Here is a 15,542-nt window from a genome sequence, read left to right as displayed (position 1 = left end):
TCTTTGTATATTGTAATATTTATTTTTCTCTAATTTTGCTGCATATTATTATTTTATTGCCTTTATTGCCAATAGATCCACCTATTTCTTATATTATTATTATTATTATTATTTTCTTTGTATCTTTTTATCTTGTATATTGTATTTTGTAATATTTATTTTTCTCTAATTTTGCTGCATATTATTATTTTATTGCTTTTATTGCCAATAGATCCACCTATTTCATATATTATATATTATTATTATTATTTATTATTATTATTATTATTATTATTATTATTATTATGCATAATTGTATGTATGTATGTATGTATGTCTGTCTGTATGTATGTATGTATGTATGTAAATGAATATGAAGAAATAAGAAATTATGTATATGTAAAGATATTTAAATACAAAATATATATATACATAAAGATAGTCTATAAATTATAATAATATCAGTAATAGTATTGATAATAATATAATAAGCAGAGGAGAAGGAGTAGGAATTTATAAGTGTACACTTCTTCCTACTCCCTTTTGAACATGTATGATTTAATTTAATCTGTTAAGAGAAATTAACAACTGAGCTGTTGCATGTACAGGTTTGACCTGTTCTCGTTTTCTTTTCTTTTTTCTCTTTTTTCTCTCTCATTGTATATTTATTTTCATTTCACTTTTATTTTATCTTATTTTTAGTGTTTTTGTTGACCTTTACATGTTCAAAATGAAATTCTCAATCAATCTTGTATATAGTATACTGCAATATTTATTTTTCTTTAAAATGGCTGCATATTATTATTTTGTTGCTTTTATTGCCAATAAATCCTCTTATTTCTCATTATATTATATCTTACTGACACCTTCAGCAAACTAAATACCACACTTTCCACTTTTACATATTTGCTGTACAGCTTAACTAATATAGATATCTTCTGTATACTTTGTATGTTATATATTTGTTTTTATACCCTTTTATACTATGCCATGTAAACCCTTTGCATATACATATGTATATATATGTTTATATATTTCTTTATTGTTCATATTACAACATATAACAATCTATTTTCACTAATGTGCAATATCTGTGCAATGAAAAATACTCCCAGGAAAAACCCTATGTGCAATATTAATAATAAGGTTCTAGCAGCCATGTCAGTATTTTATGTCTTTTGTTTGTTTGTATGCCTGAACAGTCTTTGTAACACCACCGTCTGTATCTTAAGCTGCTGTGACCACTGAACTTCCCCACTGCAGGGTAAAAAAAGTCTTATCTTATCTTATCTTATCTTATCTTATCTTATCTTATCTTATCTTATCTTATAGGCCTAAGTATAACTGATGTTTACATTTCCATAATAGTGTTTACCTCCCATCTGTGATTATGATGATTATTATTATCATTATTAAAGAAAACTGAAGGCAAACATTCTCAAACAATAAAAAACTAAACTAATATGCAAACCCACTCTGTGAAAATCACTGAACGTAAACTGAATTAAAAACAAACATTGAAAAACTAAATACAATTAAAAAGTAATGAAAAAGACTAAAACTATAATAAATCTGGTGTAAGGTAGTGAATGCAATAATAATGTGAAATATGTTGTGTGTTTTAGACATAATTTCATGTTAACATAATTTGAATATCACTAAAATGGAGATAAAATAACAAGTGAATTGAGCCAACTGTTCCAGAGTTTGTTCAAATTTCAAATACTTCTCATGACTTAGTTTTCACATGTAGTTTAAATTAGCATGACCATCGTCTAATTTAACTGTATTATTAAAGTAATGTAATATATTTTTTATATTTGGGACTGTGACTGGATTTTCTTTTCTTTTAAATATAATTTAACTGGAAAAACAGAAAAAATATATTTAAAAAAAGAGATAATTATATTAATAACATTTAATGTAAGCATATATTAGTTTTTAAAAATGTAAAAATAACTACAAATAAATTAAATTAATAACATTTACTATGTTGTAATGTTTACTTCTACAACCTGCTGAAAACTACTAAACAATTCAATTCAATTCAATTCAATTCAAGTTTATTGCTTACATACTCAATTATACATGTATTAATAAAATAATGTAAATAATTAACTAATTAACAAATAGTTAAGTAACTAATATTTTTTAATGGTTTTGAGCTGAAGGTGTCGCTGAATCATGTCGCTCTGGGATTGATTGCTTCGCCTGCCCTGAGCTCGGTAGGCCGATTGTCGATTGAACTGATCACAGTAATAAGTTATTGGTAACCGGCTTGAACTACCGAGTAGTGGACGGATATCTAAATAAATAGCGTTTAACATCTGAAGGGAGATAAATGATGCACGTGCAAAGCCATTGTTCATTACTGGCAGAAAAAAAATCCCCGCTGGTTGCTCAAGCTAACCAAATAAATAGAGGCTTAATGTAAGCTAACCGGGGAAGCTAACGTTAGCCTGTTGACATCTGTTAGCATGATGGACCTACAGGACTTGAAGTTTAGTATTGATCCAGAAGAGCTACCAGCTGAAAGAAAATGGTTCTACTTTCTTTAACCCTTTGATGCACAACATGGGTCCAAAATGACCCGCATTCATTTCCCATGTTATTTCATCCTGGCTGTGTGTTTGAATATATTTTATTTTATTTTATTACAACAGATCATTATATCCATTTTCCTTTCATGCTTTTCAACAATTTGAGTATATGTGTAACTATGTTTGTTTTATTTTTAAGGTTTAAGTTTAAAGAGTTGCTAGAACCACCAGATTACATCGGAAAATCACATATTTTAACATTTGAGACTTATTAGAGCCACCAAACAATACTTTCCATTGAAAAAAACACCAATTTAACAAAATAGGATAGTTAATATTTGCATCTTCTTTGTCAGGTTTTAAATTGGTGACCCCTTGATGCACAACATATAAACACCTAATGCACAACATGGGTCAAAAATGACCTTGTGCATTAGAAACGTAGTGTTAAAAAAAAGGGGGGTTTATTCAAAAAGTAAGAAATGAAAACAAAAAATTAGGATGTATGATTATCAAAAACAAGTTGTTTGAGGAAAACCTGAATGATGAAATTAATTTATTGCAAAGATATAGAATATAAAAACTTAGTTGGGTCACTTTAGACCCATGTTCTGCATCAAAGGGTTAATGTGAATTAAGGGAAGCTAATAGACCTGTCTAGTGCTAGATTTCTTTTAAAACTGTTGTATGTTTTCTTGTAAGAAACATACAAAGACATACATAACACATGCAAGCACCCACCCCCAAACAAAATAAATAGATGAATGGATTAAAGAGATACATACAAAAAAATAAAAGTACAGCGAGAAGTTCTCGCTGTACTTTTATTTTTTTGTATGTATCGGATGTCGGTGAGCCAGAAGAGCCAGCTGTCTCCAGCACTACTTTTGCTCATCCAAGAGGACCCAGTGGTAGGTCTACTTACCCGAAACCTGCTAGTTAGCTGCAGTTATCGCCTAATAATCTTCTGGATCCCTTAACTGTGTTTTCATGACCATTTTATTTATATTCCAGATATTTCAAGATGCAAAGAGGAGGGACCAGTTCAGCCTTGTCTGACACGATTCCCCAGAACCCAGCATGGATCAAGGAAGGGAGCTTTCTACAGTGCCTGGTATAGAGCCAATTCTTGGCTTGAATACTCAATCCTTGAAGACTCTTCCTACTGCTTTGCCTGCAGACATTTCTCCTTGCCTAATGCACCAGACTCCGTCTTTGCCTCAGAGTCAGGCTTCTCCAATTGGAAAAAAGCATTGTCAAAGGAGGCTGGGTTTAAACTCCACTCAGAAATGCATGTCAATGCAATGTATGCATGGAATCAGTGTAAAAAAGCTACTGAGATGAACACAACCATGTTAAACTCTTTGAACATGAACCGACAAAAAAAAAGTGGAAGAAAATCAACATTATGTGAAAACTATAGCAAATGTGCTTCTTTTGACCGCAACCCAAAATATAGCGCAGAGAGGCCATCGGGAGTCTGAGGACTCTAAGAATAAGGGGAACTTTTTGGCCATACTAGATGAGATAGCGAAGCACGACAAATTTATTGAAAAAAGGCTGGATGCATGTGGGAATGCAAAGTACACAAGTCACCAAATCCAAAACGAAATTCTTCAGGGCTTAGCTGAGATGGTACAGAGTGAAATCATAAAAGAAGTGAAAGAAAATGAAGTGTTCAGTGTGATTGCAGATGAAACAAAAGACTTGCAAAAAAAGGAACAAATGTCTATAGTTGTACGGTATTATTACAATGGTGCCATCCACGACAGCTTCCTATGCTTCCAGGCAGCTGAAAGCCTTGATGCAGCAGGTCTCAGTAAACTGATTGTCAGTGTTCTAGAGGGGCATGGTCTGGACTACAGAAATAACCTTGTGGGACAAGGGTACGACGGTGCATCTGTCATGAGCGGTAAACATTCTGGAGTATCTGCAAGAATTCAAAGCAATGCCAGATTTGCATTTTACGTTCACTGTAATGCGCATTGCTTGAATTTAGTTCTTGTTGATGCTACAAAAGCAGTGCCTGAGGTTGTTGACTTTTTTGCACTTCTGCAGCAGCTGTATAACTTTGTGTCTGGCTCGTATGTCCATCTGAAGTGGCTTGCCATCCAGAAAGAGCTGTATCCATCACAGCAGCCCAGGGAGCTACTTACAGACCCAAAGGTGGGCATGCAGATACACAGCGTGCCGTAATCTGAGAGACAGGCTTCCAGCAGTTCTGAGACTGTTGCAGGATCTTGCGCTGGAAAGACGTGGAGAAAGGTCAGTGGAGGCGAGGGTCTTCTTTCTCAGATAGATCTACAGTTCATAGGGCTTTTGGTTACCTTTTGTAAAGTGCTTGGTGATGCCAAATGTCTTTCTGACATGCTCCAGTCCAGCACTCTTGATCTAGCAAGGGCTGTGGATCTAGTAGGTGCCTTACAGACACTTTCCAGGACTACAGAACTGAGAAGTCCTTTGATGAACTATGGAAAGAGGTTGAGGAGCTTGCTGAGCAGTGCAAAATCGGTGTACAAACACACTCTAAAAGACATCCTAGAATAAGCTCAAGATTTCTTGACTCACTGGTGATGACCACTGTAGGACAGAAACTGTGACGATGAGGGCTTCCCCAGATCACTCTTTTATCAAGTGATTGACTGTCTCTTAACTGAGCTGAAAAGGCGTTTTTCAAAGAAAAGTTGTGAGATTATGCAAGGTGTGCAGTCCCTGAACCCAAAGAGGGCAACTTTCTTAAATGAGGAGCCTCTGTTTGCCTTTGCACAGACCTTTGAGTTAGACCTCAGTGACCTCAAACATGAAGTTCACCAAACCAAGCGACTTCTTGACAGGAGAGTGAAAAGTGGATTAGACAGACCATCTACTTTGCTTGATTTTATTGTGTTTCTTGAGCCTTACAAAGAGGTTTTCCATGAGATATTCAGACTTTGCAAGATTGCTGTGGTGACACCAGGCAGCACAGCTTCCTGCGAGAGAAGCTTCTCTGCATTGAAGCTGATTAAAACTCACCTCAGGAGCACAATGGCTGATGAAAGGTTAAGTCACCTTGGAACCCTGAGTATTGAGTCAAGGAGGGCACGTGCCCTCAACATGGATGACTTTGTAAAACATTTTGCGACTTCACACCACAACAGACGCATTATGCTTGAATAATGTAGTTTGAGAGTGATGGAGACAGCTGGAGAAAGCAAAAGAGAATGAAACAGAAATAGAGAGAGTGGTCGAGAGTTCAAAATGTTCAATGGTGTCAGATTGTTTGATATATTGATGCCTTTTGTGTGTGTGCATTTTCGCCATTTTTGTAAAAATGAGTTGTTATTATTATTATTATTATTAATGAATTGTTAAATTTGTTGCAAAGTTGTGTTTTATATTTTCTACCTTGTTAATAAACTGCAAATTATATATACATAAATCTCATCTCCTGTGTGCTTACATTTCAACATCTGACACTCCGATTGCAATTAATCAGTCGAGAAACAAATTCATTGTTATATAGTCTGTGGACCCCCTGAAATAGCCTTGGCCACCCCCTGGCCACCCCAAGGATAAAAGTCTAGCTCCGCCACTGCCGAGAAGGGGCTCGGTGCAGCAAATTCAGATGATGCAGTATACATGTCCAATTCAACTTTTCTGGTGACAACATAGGTATCAATAACATATGCCTATATGTGAAGATAGCTTCTTTCTTCTATTTTAATGTTCAAACTGAATTTTTTTTTTTCTTTTGTAAATTTACACTTGGAATTCTGAATTTGATGCGTTCTACTTTTATTTAGCTTTCGCACAAAGTCCCAACTTTTGGGCATTGAGGTTGTATGATAATATCCTGTAAAAAATCAGGCACCTTGTTTTTATTTTTTTGTCCATCAGTTAATGTAGTTGACTTTTCACTGTTCATAGTTGTTAATTCTTTGAAGAAAAAAAGAAAAGAAAAAACATGACATGATTAAAGATGAATTTGACTGATAGCACTTCAGATACAGCAATAATATCATTATTGTGAATTATTTTGCTCATTAAAAAGCATTCATAAGTTATTGAAATGGCATTCAATTCAGTCAAGAGAGCATTCAACTTGTTTAAGACTTAAAACACAAAACTCAGGACCTGTTTGTCTTAATTTGTCTTGACTTGGGACTTGAGTGTAAAGACTTGAGACCTACTTGTAACATGCAATACAAGGACACTTGGTCCCTGCCTCTGGTAGAAACTATTTGTGACTTTGAGGTCAAATGTGCAAGTGTCTTGATAGCGAGTGTAAATAGTTTATTTTACAAAGTAGAGATTGGAATAATTAATCGATGATGATTAATGGTCGTTAAGAATTTGATCGATCACATGGAATTTTTAATCGATCTATGTATTTTTTTATTTTAATTTTTATCTCTGACTACGTATCAGTATAACTGAACTGAGACACAAAACGGAAAGTTGCAAAAACAATTATAAAACACACAGAAATAGAAATAGTATTAATTGGAGCAAAACTAGCTTACTGTATCAAACCTTGCTAGCATGAATTACTAGCTTTAATTTGATCCAAAACTTATTTAAACACAAAACACATTTAAATACGCAAGATTACTGTGAAAACTAACCTCATGCCTCTTCAGGGGCTAAAACATAAAACTTTGAACTCCTTGAAGTCATCTTTACAGTTTAACCTCACGAGAGTTAACATTAGTTCAACGATCAACAGGAAGTCCCTTTTCGTTCTTTGAAAATAAAAAGGGCCGTTATCAAAACAGGCGTTTGCATAGGACTGTATATTTATCTTTTATTTTCCCCAAGTATGCATGTTTAAGTATGTATAAGGAGGAGTATTTATAAGGAGTATGGATAAAAACATAGCGATTAATTGATTAATTGATCCTTAATGCGATAGATTCTCGAGTTGGCAGGTTTCTTACAAACACCCATCCCTAGAAGCCGATTTGTGACCTTGAGGTCAAATGTGTCTTTATATAAAAGTGTAAATAGTTTATTAAACAAAGTGAAAAGTACTTTTCAGTTGGTGGAGATTAAATCGGCACTTAGATTTGAGAGAATATTACTTATATTCATCAGGTGAATAGAAAAACGGCTACAAATAAAAGCTAATGTTGGACCATAACTATCTGATGTGTGTTAAAAAAAACTCGCTAACACATTCACCATTATGATGTTGTGCTTACAGTGCCCAAACAATCCAGAGATAATCATTATTAGTCTCTTTTTATTGTTTTTGATTTAGCTTTTGGACTATTTTGTGTTTTTAGCAGTTATTTCTAGTTATTTCAGCCTGTGTTCCATTAGTATTGTCACGGAATAGAACCCTGATCTTCAGAATCAGAACACAGAACCTCAGAACTCTCAGAGAGATGATAATTCACTCACACTCACATATTATCAGCAGAGAGACACACAACTTCTTCATACTCACAGTGAAATATTTTCTCAAATATTTGTACCGAACGCTTACAAAGCAACATGGATGAAAAGACTCTTTATTCTCTGGACTCTGGTTGGTTCAAGTGAGTGTGAAATCCTGTTAAATAACTGTAGACAGAAAGTTCCTGTCTTCTTGAAGAGACGTGAACTTTGTTGATATTGATTTAAGTATGTATATATACCTGGTTTATTCTTACTTGTCTCAACATACAAACAGAAGGTTCTTTAAACGAGTTAAATTGTGACTTCATAGTCACTTTTTTCACTTGTTTTGATAAATCATTTTTGAAAGACTCTACATAGTGACTTTATCAGCTGGACTTTAGTTGCAGTGTGATAATATTATTTTGCAGGTAGGCTGTGTGCTAAATAAGAGTTAGTAATCACTTAAAAGTATCAGAACTACTCTTCAAAAACACTATTACAAGTCCAGTGTTACAAGATTGGACTCAAGTAAAAGTAATAAAGTATTTATAAGCCAAATGAACTGAACAAATGAAGGTAGTCAGTAGGCTTAATGGCGAAGTATTATTCTAGAGCTGTGAAATAAATTTAGTGGAGTAAAAAGTAAAAATTGACAAAACAATGTTGAACTTACAATACAGAGTTTTGCAGAACCATGCAATATGAACCAGTTATCTGGGTTTATTTCATGTGTAGAGAGCAGTGGCAGCACTACTGAACCCAACTACTGCATGGGTGACAAGTAACAAACGCAAGGCCAGCATAAATTACTCAGAGCCACCCAGAAAAAGGCAGAGGTGTGCCAGCGAACCCCCTGAGGTGACAGTGGAGACTGCGACAACCAGAGAGACCAATGAAAAGGCCCCAACAGCAGAACAAAGCCCCGGAAAAAAGCAGAGGGGTCACGAAAACAACTCCGGCATCAGTGAACCCGCTGAGGTGCCAGTGGAGGATGTGACAGCTAAAGGGACCAAGAGAAAAGCCAGCACCCAAAGGGGTCCCCCCCCCCCGAAGAGGTGGAGAACTGGAACCTACGACACCAACACTGGTGAACCTACCAAGGTGTCCATCTCCGTCAGGACCAGCAGAGGTACACTGACAGTGTGAAAGAGAATGAGAGGAGAGTGTGTGAGCATATTCTGTGTGTAGTCGGACTCCTTACACCCAGAACTGAGTCAGCAATTTTGCACTTCTGGGTCCCTCATCTAAATTCAATTTCATTCGATTAGTTTTTGTTTTGTTGCCTGAAATAAGGTCTATGGTTAGAACAAGCTTGAGAGATTTTCTTCTACAACAGAATATAAGCCGATAAGGGAGTCTCTGGTTGGTGACTAACTGAGATACAGAGGTTTGTTGGGGATATAAAAAAGTCATCGTCTACTAGAGGTGTGAATCACCAGAGGCCCCACAATACCATTTTGATGAGATTCAACTTTATTGTTATTGAACAGAGTAACAAGTACTAGGACAATGAAAGGACCACCAACCCGTCCAAACATATGTAAACATACATATTTTATCCAGATTTTAAGCATTTTGGGATATGGTGAGTATTGCGATACAATATATTGCGATTTAACTGTTTAACTGCATTTTGTGTCTACAAAATTGAATTCAATCAAGAATTGTTTTGTCAAATAAGAGAAAATTCTCAGTCAGTTCATCTCACTTCAGTCTTTTTATTTCTCCACAATGAGAGTCAAACCCACAGACTGACCAACAAAGTATTCAGTCAAACTGAACTGAACTGATATCAAACATGTAACTAACTCAACTTTGAAACATAAAAAAGCCTAACTTTGCAGCTTTATTACGACAGGATATCCTGACACATGGTGCCTATAGATTCCCTAGATCTTCTAGTTTCATATGATACCAGTAAATCCAGTATATTCCTGAATATCGATACTTGGCGGCCATGAATCGATATAATATTGCCACGCAAAATATATGATATCCTGACACATGGTGCCTATAGATTCCTTAGATATTCTAGTTTCATATGATACCAGTATCTCAAGTACATAAAAAAATATGGCTCGTCGGCTAAATATCAATACATGGCGGCAATGAATAATGTTGCCACGCAAAATATTGCGATACTATGCAGGATGGATAGTTCCCCCACCTCTATTGTCTACGTATACGGTGTTGTTGTTGAAGTCATATGACTGTGGTGTAGGTCGTTTGTAGTGTTTATAACACTTGCAATTTACTCTGGCAATCGCAATTTATGCTCAAAAAATCAGGGAAACATGGTGATTCTAACTCATGGGTTGGCTTAGAAACATGTGTCAACACTGCAGCACTCTACAGGCTAGCACACAATCCCTGGAAAACTACAACATGTTTTTCACCCTTTTTGTACAGCTAAAACAAACAAGATATAAAGTGTTAATTAGTGAGCTTTAGATGTGCTGGTGCTTCCCCCTGCTATTCGTCTTAAGCTAAGTTAACCTGCTACTGGTGGTATTAGGTCATGTTTTAAAAAAAAAAATCTATTTATTGATTTCATTAATACAGGCAAAACAGCAACAACAGATGAAACAAGGGACAATTGGACAAAAAGAAAAATAAGTAAATAAGTATAATAATGAGACAAAATAAAAATGAATAGGATCCCTTCTATACTTTAAATAATTAAATTAAAAAGAGATATTGACTTTGCAATGTTTTTTTAAAAAGTATATTTCAATTAGTTCTTGATTGAGCTTTAAATATATATAGTTTTATATTTACTGTACAGACATGAGAGCATCTATCTTTGGCTCTAATTTTTTGGCTAAAAAGCAATTAACTGTATTTCCCAAAATATCAAAGTATTGCCTCTGTGATTGAAGAAAACTAATACAAAACAAGCAAAAGTTTGTGATTTTTAAGTGAGTCTTGTCAGTTATAATGGGGGAAAAACTAGAAGAAGACTTTACTGAACTACAGGTTAACAATAACTGATTTCAACCATCAAGCTCATCTTTTGTTTAAAAGTATTAAAACATGAATCTGTGTTTGTGTTTGAAGAACAATTTGAGGCCAAGTACCTGCAGCTTCTCAAGCTCGGAGAAGGCGGCCAAGGAACGGTTTATGCTGGAGAAAGAAAAACTGACAACTTACCAGTAATTAATAAATATATGGTATTCTCACAACACACATGCACACACAGCCGTCTCTCCCTGCACCAACTAAAGTTGTGGTGATTGTGTCCTGTAGGTGGCGATCAAACACATCCCTAGAGCTGATGAGAAGACTCGACCAGTGGTGAGTGATTTGATCTGATGTCTCAGCACCAAAATCAATGTTGAACTTTGCTAGAAAAACATCCACAAACACCCACATCTATACTGAAACATTGTGTTGTTTGTAGGTTATAAATGGCCATTGGAGGTGCTTCTCATGCTGAGAGTGGCAGGTGGAGCGGGGTCACTGGGGAAACATGCTGCCGTGTCATTATTAGACTGGTATGATCTGGGCCCAGAGGTCCTGCTTGTCATGGAGAGACCAGTCCCCTGTGAGGACCTGCTGACCTACCTCAATAACAATTTGTTCCTGAGGGAAGACCAGGCAAAGGTACTGGAGCTGGCTGGAGCTTGTTTTTGTGTCTATGTGTGCAAAAGGTGACCTTAAAGCTGCACTGAGATCATTTTGAATTTTGCCAGTGTCAGAGGAGAGTTTTAAGACCCGAGTCCGTTTGGTTCGTCCCAATTATATTTATATAACTATTATAGTTAACGAAAACTAACGAAATAATGAAAACTAGAATTGAAAAAACAAAAAAATAAAAATAAAAACGAGAGTTTTTTAAAAAACGATAACTTACTGAAACTGTATTGTGTGGTTACAAAACTAACTAAAACTAACTAAAGTTTGTTTTTTCGTCTTTGTCAACTTTTTTTTCATATGTAAACCTTTTTGGTTGATATGAAATCCATTTCATCTATCTGGTTTTATGACTTAATAAACTTATTGGGGCTGAGATGGATCAGACAAAGGAAATAAAAGCTTTATTGTGACTTTTTTTAATCTGGCACCCAACAAATACCTCATTATGAAAAAACTAAAACTAATAAAAACTAAACTAAAACTAAGCATTTTCAAAAAAAATAAAAACTAATTAAAACTAGCAAACTCACTCTAAAAACTTAATTAAAACGAACTGAATTTGAAAACAAAAATTCACAACAAAATTTAAACTAAAACTAATGAAAATTCCAAAACTATTATAACCTTGGTCCCAATCAGAGTGAAATTTGCTACATTTGGTTCGTTTTGTATTTAGTCTGGTTTGCTTTCAAAGTGCAGTAATATAAGCGGACCAAATAACAAAAAAAGATTTGAAGGGGGGCGTGTATGAAGGTGGAAAGCTGGAAATCTACTCACACTATTATTTTTTATTGGTTGAAAAGTTGGCGGTGAAAAATGTAAACAAAGCAACGTGGAACCTAGCGCAAACTGAGTGTGTTTAATTTTACTGGCCTTAATCTGCTCTGGTGTTCCGACAAAACTAATTTGGAGAGAAACGCTCAGAAGGAGCTCCTGTTGAGGCTCGGGGTCGTCAATAATGTGTTGATCCATTATTTACAACGAGCTGCGATCAGACAGCTGTATAATCAGAGAAGGCGAGCCTTGATGCTCCTACAACGATCTGCTTCTACCACAAAGGTACATATTAAGTTATTTTGAGCAATTATGATAATTCTGCAATGACAAATTAGCTTTAGCTCAGTGGTAGCCAGAGTGAAACTGAATGACACAAATTTCATCTTTATAATATTATCTGAGTAAATTCCGCGACACAGGTGGCCCACAATCCACTGCGTTTTGGTTCATTTCCTTTTACTGGGTCGGATTCTGATCGGCTTATGTTCACAGTGGAATAGAACCGCAGTAGGGTCCGTTTGGAAACGGACCGCGACCCTCTCTGCAAGAGGTCTCGGACCGGTTGTTTTGGTGCACACCAGAGTATTGATTTTATTTCTCAACATCCATATTTTGTACGACAAACACCATAACAACAACCTCAACCTTTAAATAAAAGACAACATGTCTCGAATGCTCTGAAGATGATAATGTAGATGACATTAACTACCCAATGCAGAAATTAATAAGACCCGAAATTCGCTAGTTGTTGACACTAGCTCCAATCTAGCGGATCATTCGCACCAGACTACATGTGTGTATTTGTTATGTGGAAAAGTTGAATGCAGATTTTGCTGTATTTGCACAGTGTACTCATTAGAAATGGCGTCAATGCAGTACATACCAAACTTAGCCTATTTGGTTACCACAGCCTATTTGGTTACCACACAATAGTAATCCACCTTTATAAAGGGTTCCTAAAATGAAAAATGTACGTCGGCCCTGAGAGCTCAGCACGCAGCAAATAGAGAAAAAATTAGCAAATTAAGAAATAATCTTTATGTGTAGCATTTAGAAAAAAAAAACCAACTTTACAACCCACTACACCATTAACGCCAGGTTAGAAAAAGCACTGCAAGAAGCTCATACACAATGGAAAGTGTTTCCAGAGGACACTAATCGATGATGCACACAGCCGTGACGTGTAAAATAATGATAATGGGGTTTTTTTCCCCAAATCGTGCAGCCCTAAACCAAACTCAATCACTAACGTTTTTGTGTGAAAGCTGCAAAACTGTCCCATAATGGTTTAAGTGTCTCCTTACACTTCCTTCTCCGCTCTGCTCCAACTCATCTGTTTCTCTTTATCTCATGAAGAAGAACATCATGAAGCAGCTGGTGGAAGCAGCAAATAAGATGCACTCTCTTGGAGTCTTCCATCGGGACATTAAAGCAGAAAATGTCCTCGTTGATTTAAGCTCGGATGTCCCTCGTGTGAGAATCATAGACTTTGGAAGTGCCTGCTTGGTGACGGAAATACCGAAAGGCTCCTTCTCTGGTACGCTGCTGGCCTCTGCTCTTCATCCATCAGTTGATCTCTGGACTGATCAGTCAATCTTACTCATGATATGTTTCTCTCTGTGTATTGTAGGAACCCCTGCCTACATCCCTCCAGAGTTTTACCGGCTTGGCACATACGAGGCGGGCCCCAGCACAGTCTGGCAGCTGGGCACTCTGCTCTATGAACTGGTGGACAGCTGTTTCACCACAAGAAAATTCCTTCCTTCCTTCCATTTTCCAAAGAACTGCAGCTTAAACTCTGCTTTCTTCTCAGACTGCCAGGACTTGTTGGAGGTGTGTTTGGCTGTGAACCCTCAGGAGCGCGGCACTCTGGAGCAGATTCTGCTGCACCCCTGGTTCTCCTAATCCTGCACAACCGACCACTGATTGGGCTGAGCCAACTGACTCCAATGAACTCCATCCTTTGGTTTTATAGTCTAGACGGAATTGTCCAAAAAGTGAAAGTGAGGAGCATTTATGGGTACAAGTCGGGAACCATCCTACTTTACATATTTCATATCATATTCATATTGACCTTCTAATTTGCATATCAAAATGGCCACCAAATTGCCCATCTTGCTCAGTCGTTGGACCATTTTCCCCTAGTTTTTTTGTAATTAGGCAATCAAGATGAGGAATTTAAGTATTATGTATATATATATATATATATCAAAATACCAACTTTTAAGGTGAAATTAAGCATTATTTGTGTCATTTTTTAAGGCTGCCATAAATATTCAATCAATATCACTTTTAAATGTTCCTATTGTATATATGATATATGATGTATTCCATAATATTCCCTTGAACAGTTCTACAGATCACATCTTGCTTGAGGACCACAACTCCACATTTAAACAAGGACATTGGTCATCACCCTGACATGCACACATTGCAGTGCATAACAGCCCTGATTTTCGGCATTTGCACTGGTGTGTTGTGCATTGTTTTTTACAGGCACACAGGATCATTTCCAGGCAACTTTCAGGTATTGGATTCTGTGACATAAGAATGGGCTGTAGTCCTGAATCGCCATGTTTCCATCCCATTTCTAAGGGTGAAGGAAGCTCAGGTTTGGCATAGTGAGCATTTCTCCAAACCATTGCCTGGTAGTGTACTCTCAGCAGTCTCAGCAGTGCTAACCCTTGCACTCACATCGTATTTCGGAAGAGGCACATCACGACCCTCAACAAGTCGTCAGATTGGTTGAGCTACTTTTGTGCGTTGTGTCCTGGTAGCACCCTTGATGGTTGAAAAGTTCCCATTTCCCACATGTAGCATGTAAAAAACTCTGGCTATTGTCTGATACCACAAGGAAGCCACAATATATTACCATTGATGCTGTTTTTAACAAACTTTTTTCATAACTTGTTGTGATACCACATCATATTTATTTATTTAGCGAATGCAAAGAACTTAAGCCAAGCAGTTGTCTCCTGGTCTGCTGTATGGAGGGTAACTAATCCTCCTTTCAGTCTTTTGAGAGGACAAACTTCTATGATGTGTTCCATGGTTTGCTCCTCTCCACAAGCACAGAGTGGGGTAGGGCTACTGCCCCATTGTGAAGGCTGGCCAAGCAGGGGCCATGTCCAGTCCTGAAGTGATTGACCACTGTCTCCTTGGGAGGTTGGTGCCAGGGACCTGTTGGTTGGGGTCTTGCACCAGATGTTTGTTCGGGACCTCCTTGGACTCCCATTCCATTTTCCAAGC

The 15,542-nt window shown here is 36.6% G+C and overlaps 1 protein-coding gene across 1 annotated transcript; it reads left to right on the top strand.

The window, feature by feature from the left end:
* The first annotated feature begins 8,450 nt into the window (after nucleotides 1–8,450).
* Nucleotides 8,451–14,936, top strand: LOC131961120 (serine/threonine-protein kinase pim-2-like). Its single transcript, XM_059326390.1, has 7 exons — nucleotides 8,451–8,456; nucleotides 8,616–9,009; nucleotides 10,869–11,032; nucleotides 11,127–11,178; nucleotides 11,281–11,483; nucleotides 13,653–13,830; nucleotides 13,924–14,936. The coding sequence occupies exons 1-7, from the start codon at nucleotides 8,451–8,453 to the stop codon at nucleotides 14,196–14,198; spliced, it is 1,272 nt and encodes a 423-aa protein (XP_059182373.1). The 3' UTR covers nucleotides 14,199–14,936.
* Nucleotides 14,937–15,542: the final 606 nt, after the last annotated feature.

This window comes from Centropristis striata, chromosome 22, assembly GCF_030273125.1.
Source record: "Centropristis striata isolate RG_2023a ecotype Rhode Island chromosome 22, C.striata_1.0, whole genome shotgun sequence".
In the NCBI taxonomy this organism is placed as follows: domain Eukaryota; kingdom Metazoa; phylum Chordata; class Actinopteri; order Perciformes; family Serranidae; genus Centropristis; species Centropristis striata.
Note: the sequence above shows the minus strand (reverse complement) of the source record. Positions and strands in the feature narration are given on the sequence as shown.

Bases quoted from the DNA above. Each gene is read 5' to 3' on its own strand.
- LOC131961120 (XM_059326390.1), top strand. The intron at 9,010-10,868 runs GTACACTGACAG...GTTAACAATAAC, and splicing joins CTCCGTCAGGACCAGCAGAG to TGATTTCAACCATCAAGCTC. The intron at 11,179-11,280 runs GTGATTTGATCT...TGTTGTTTGTAG, and splicing joins GAAGACTCGACCAGTGGTGA to GTTATAAATGGCCATTGGAG.